General features: G+C 71.4%; 1 protein-coding gene across 1 annotated transcript in view; it reads right to left on the reverse strand.

Moving 5' to 3' along the window:
• The window catches only part of WLS (wntless Wnt ligand secretion mediator), a 25,633-nt gene extending 25,405 nt beyond the window's left edge, over positions 1–228 (reverse strand). The window contains exon 1 of the mRNA XM_008640510.2: positions 77–228. Within this exon, the coding sequence (XP_008638732.1) occupies positions 77–182 (106 nt within the window). The 5' untranslated portion in view covers positions 183–228. The remainder of the gene's footprint in view (positions 1–76) is intronic.
• Positions 229–234: the final 6 nt, after the last annotated feature.

The following is a 234-nucleotide window of genomic DNA, read 5'->3' on the forward strand; positions in this document are numbered from 1 at the left end:
AGCGCGGAACAAGCGGGCAGCAGCGGGAGGAGGAGGAGGAGGAGGAGGAGGAAGGCAAGCGGCCCCCGGCACTCACCGATGAGCCCTCCCACCAGGAAGGCGATGACTTGGAACACGAGCAGGATGCCCCCGACGATGCAGAGCTTGCGGGTGCTCATGTTCTCGATGATGGCCCCGGCCATGCTGGCGGGGCTGCGCGGGCCGGGGCGCTGCGGACGGAGCGGGGGCCGCGGG

This window comes from Corvus brachyrhynchos, unplaced genomic scaffold (genome assembly GCF_000691975.1).
Source record: "Corvus brachyrhynchos isolate BGI_N302 unplaced genomic scaffold, ASM69197v1 scaffold280, whole genome shotgun sequence".
NCBI lineage: Eukaryota > Metazoa > Chordata > Aves > Passeriformes > Corvidae > Corvus > Corvus brachyrhynchos.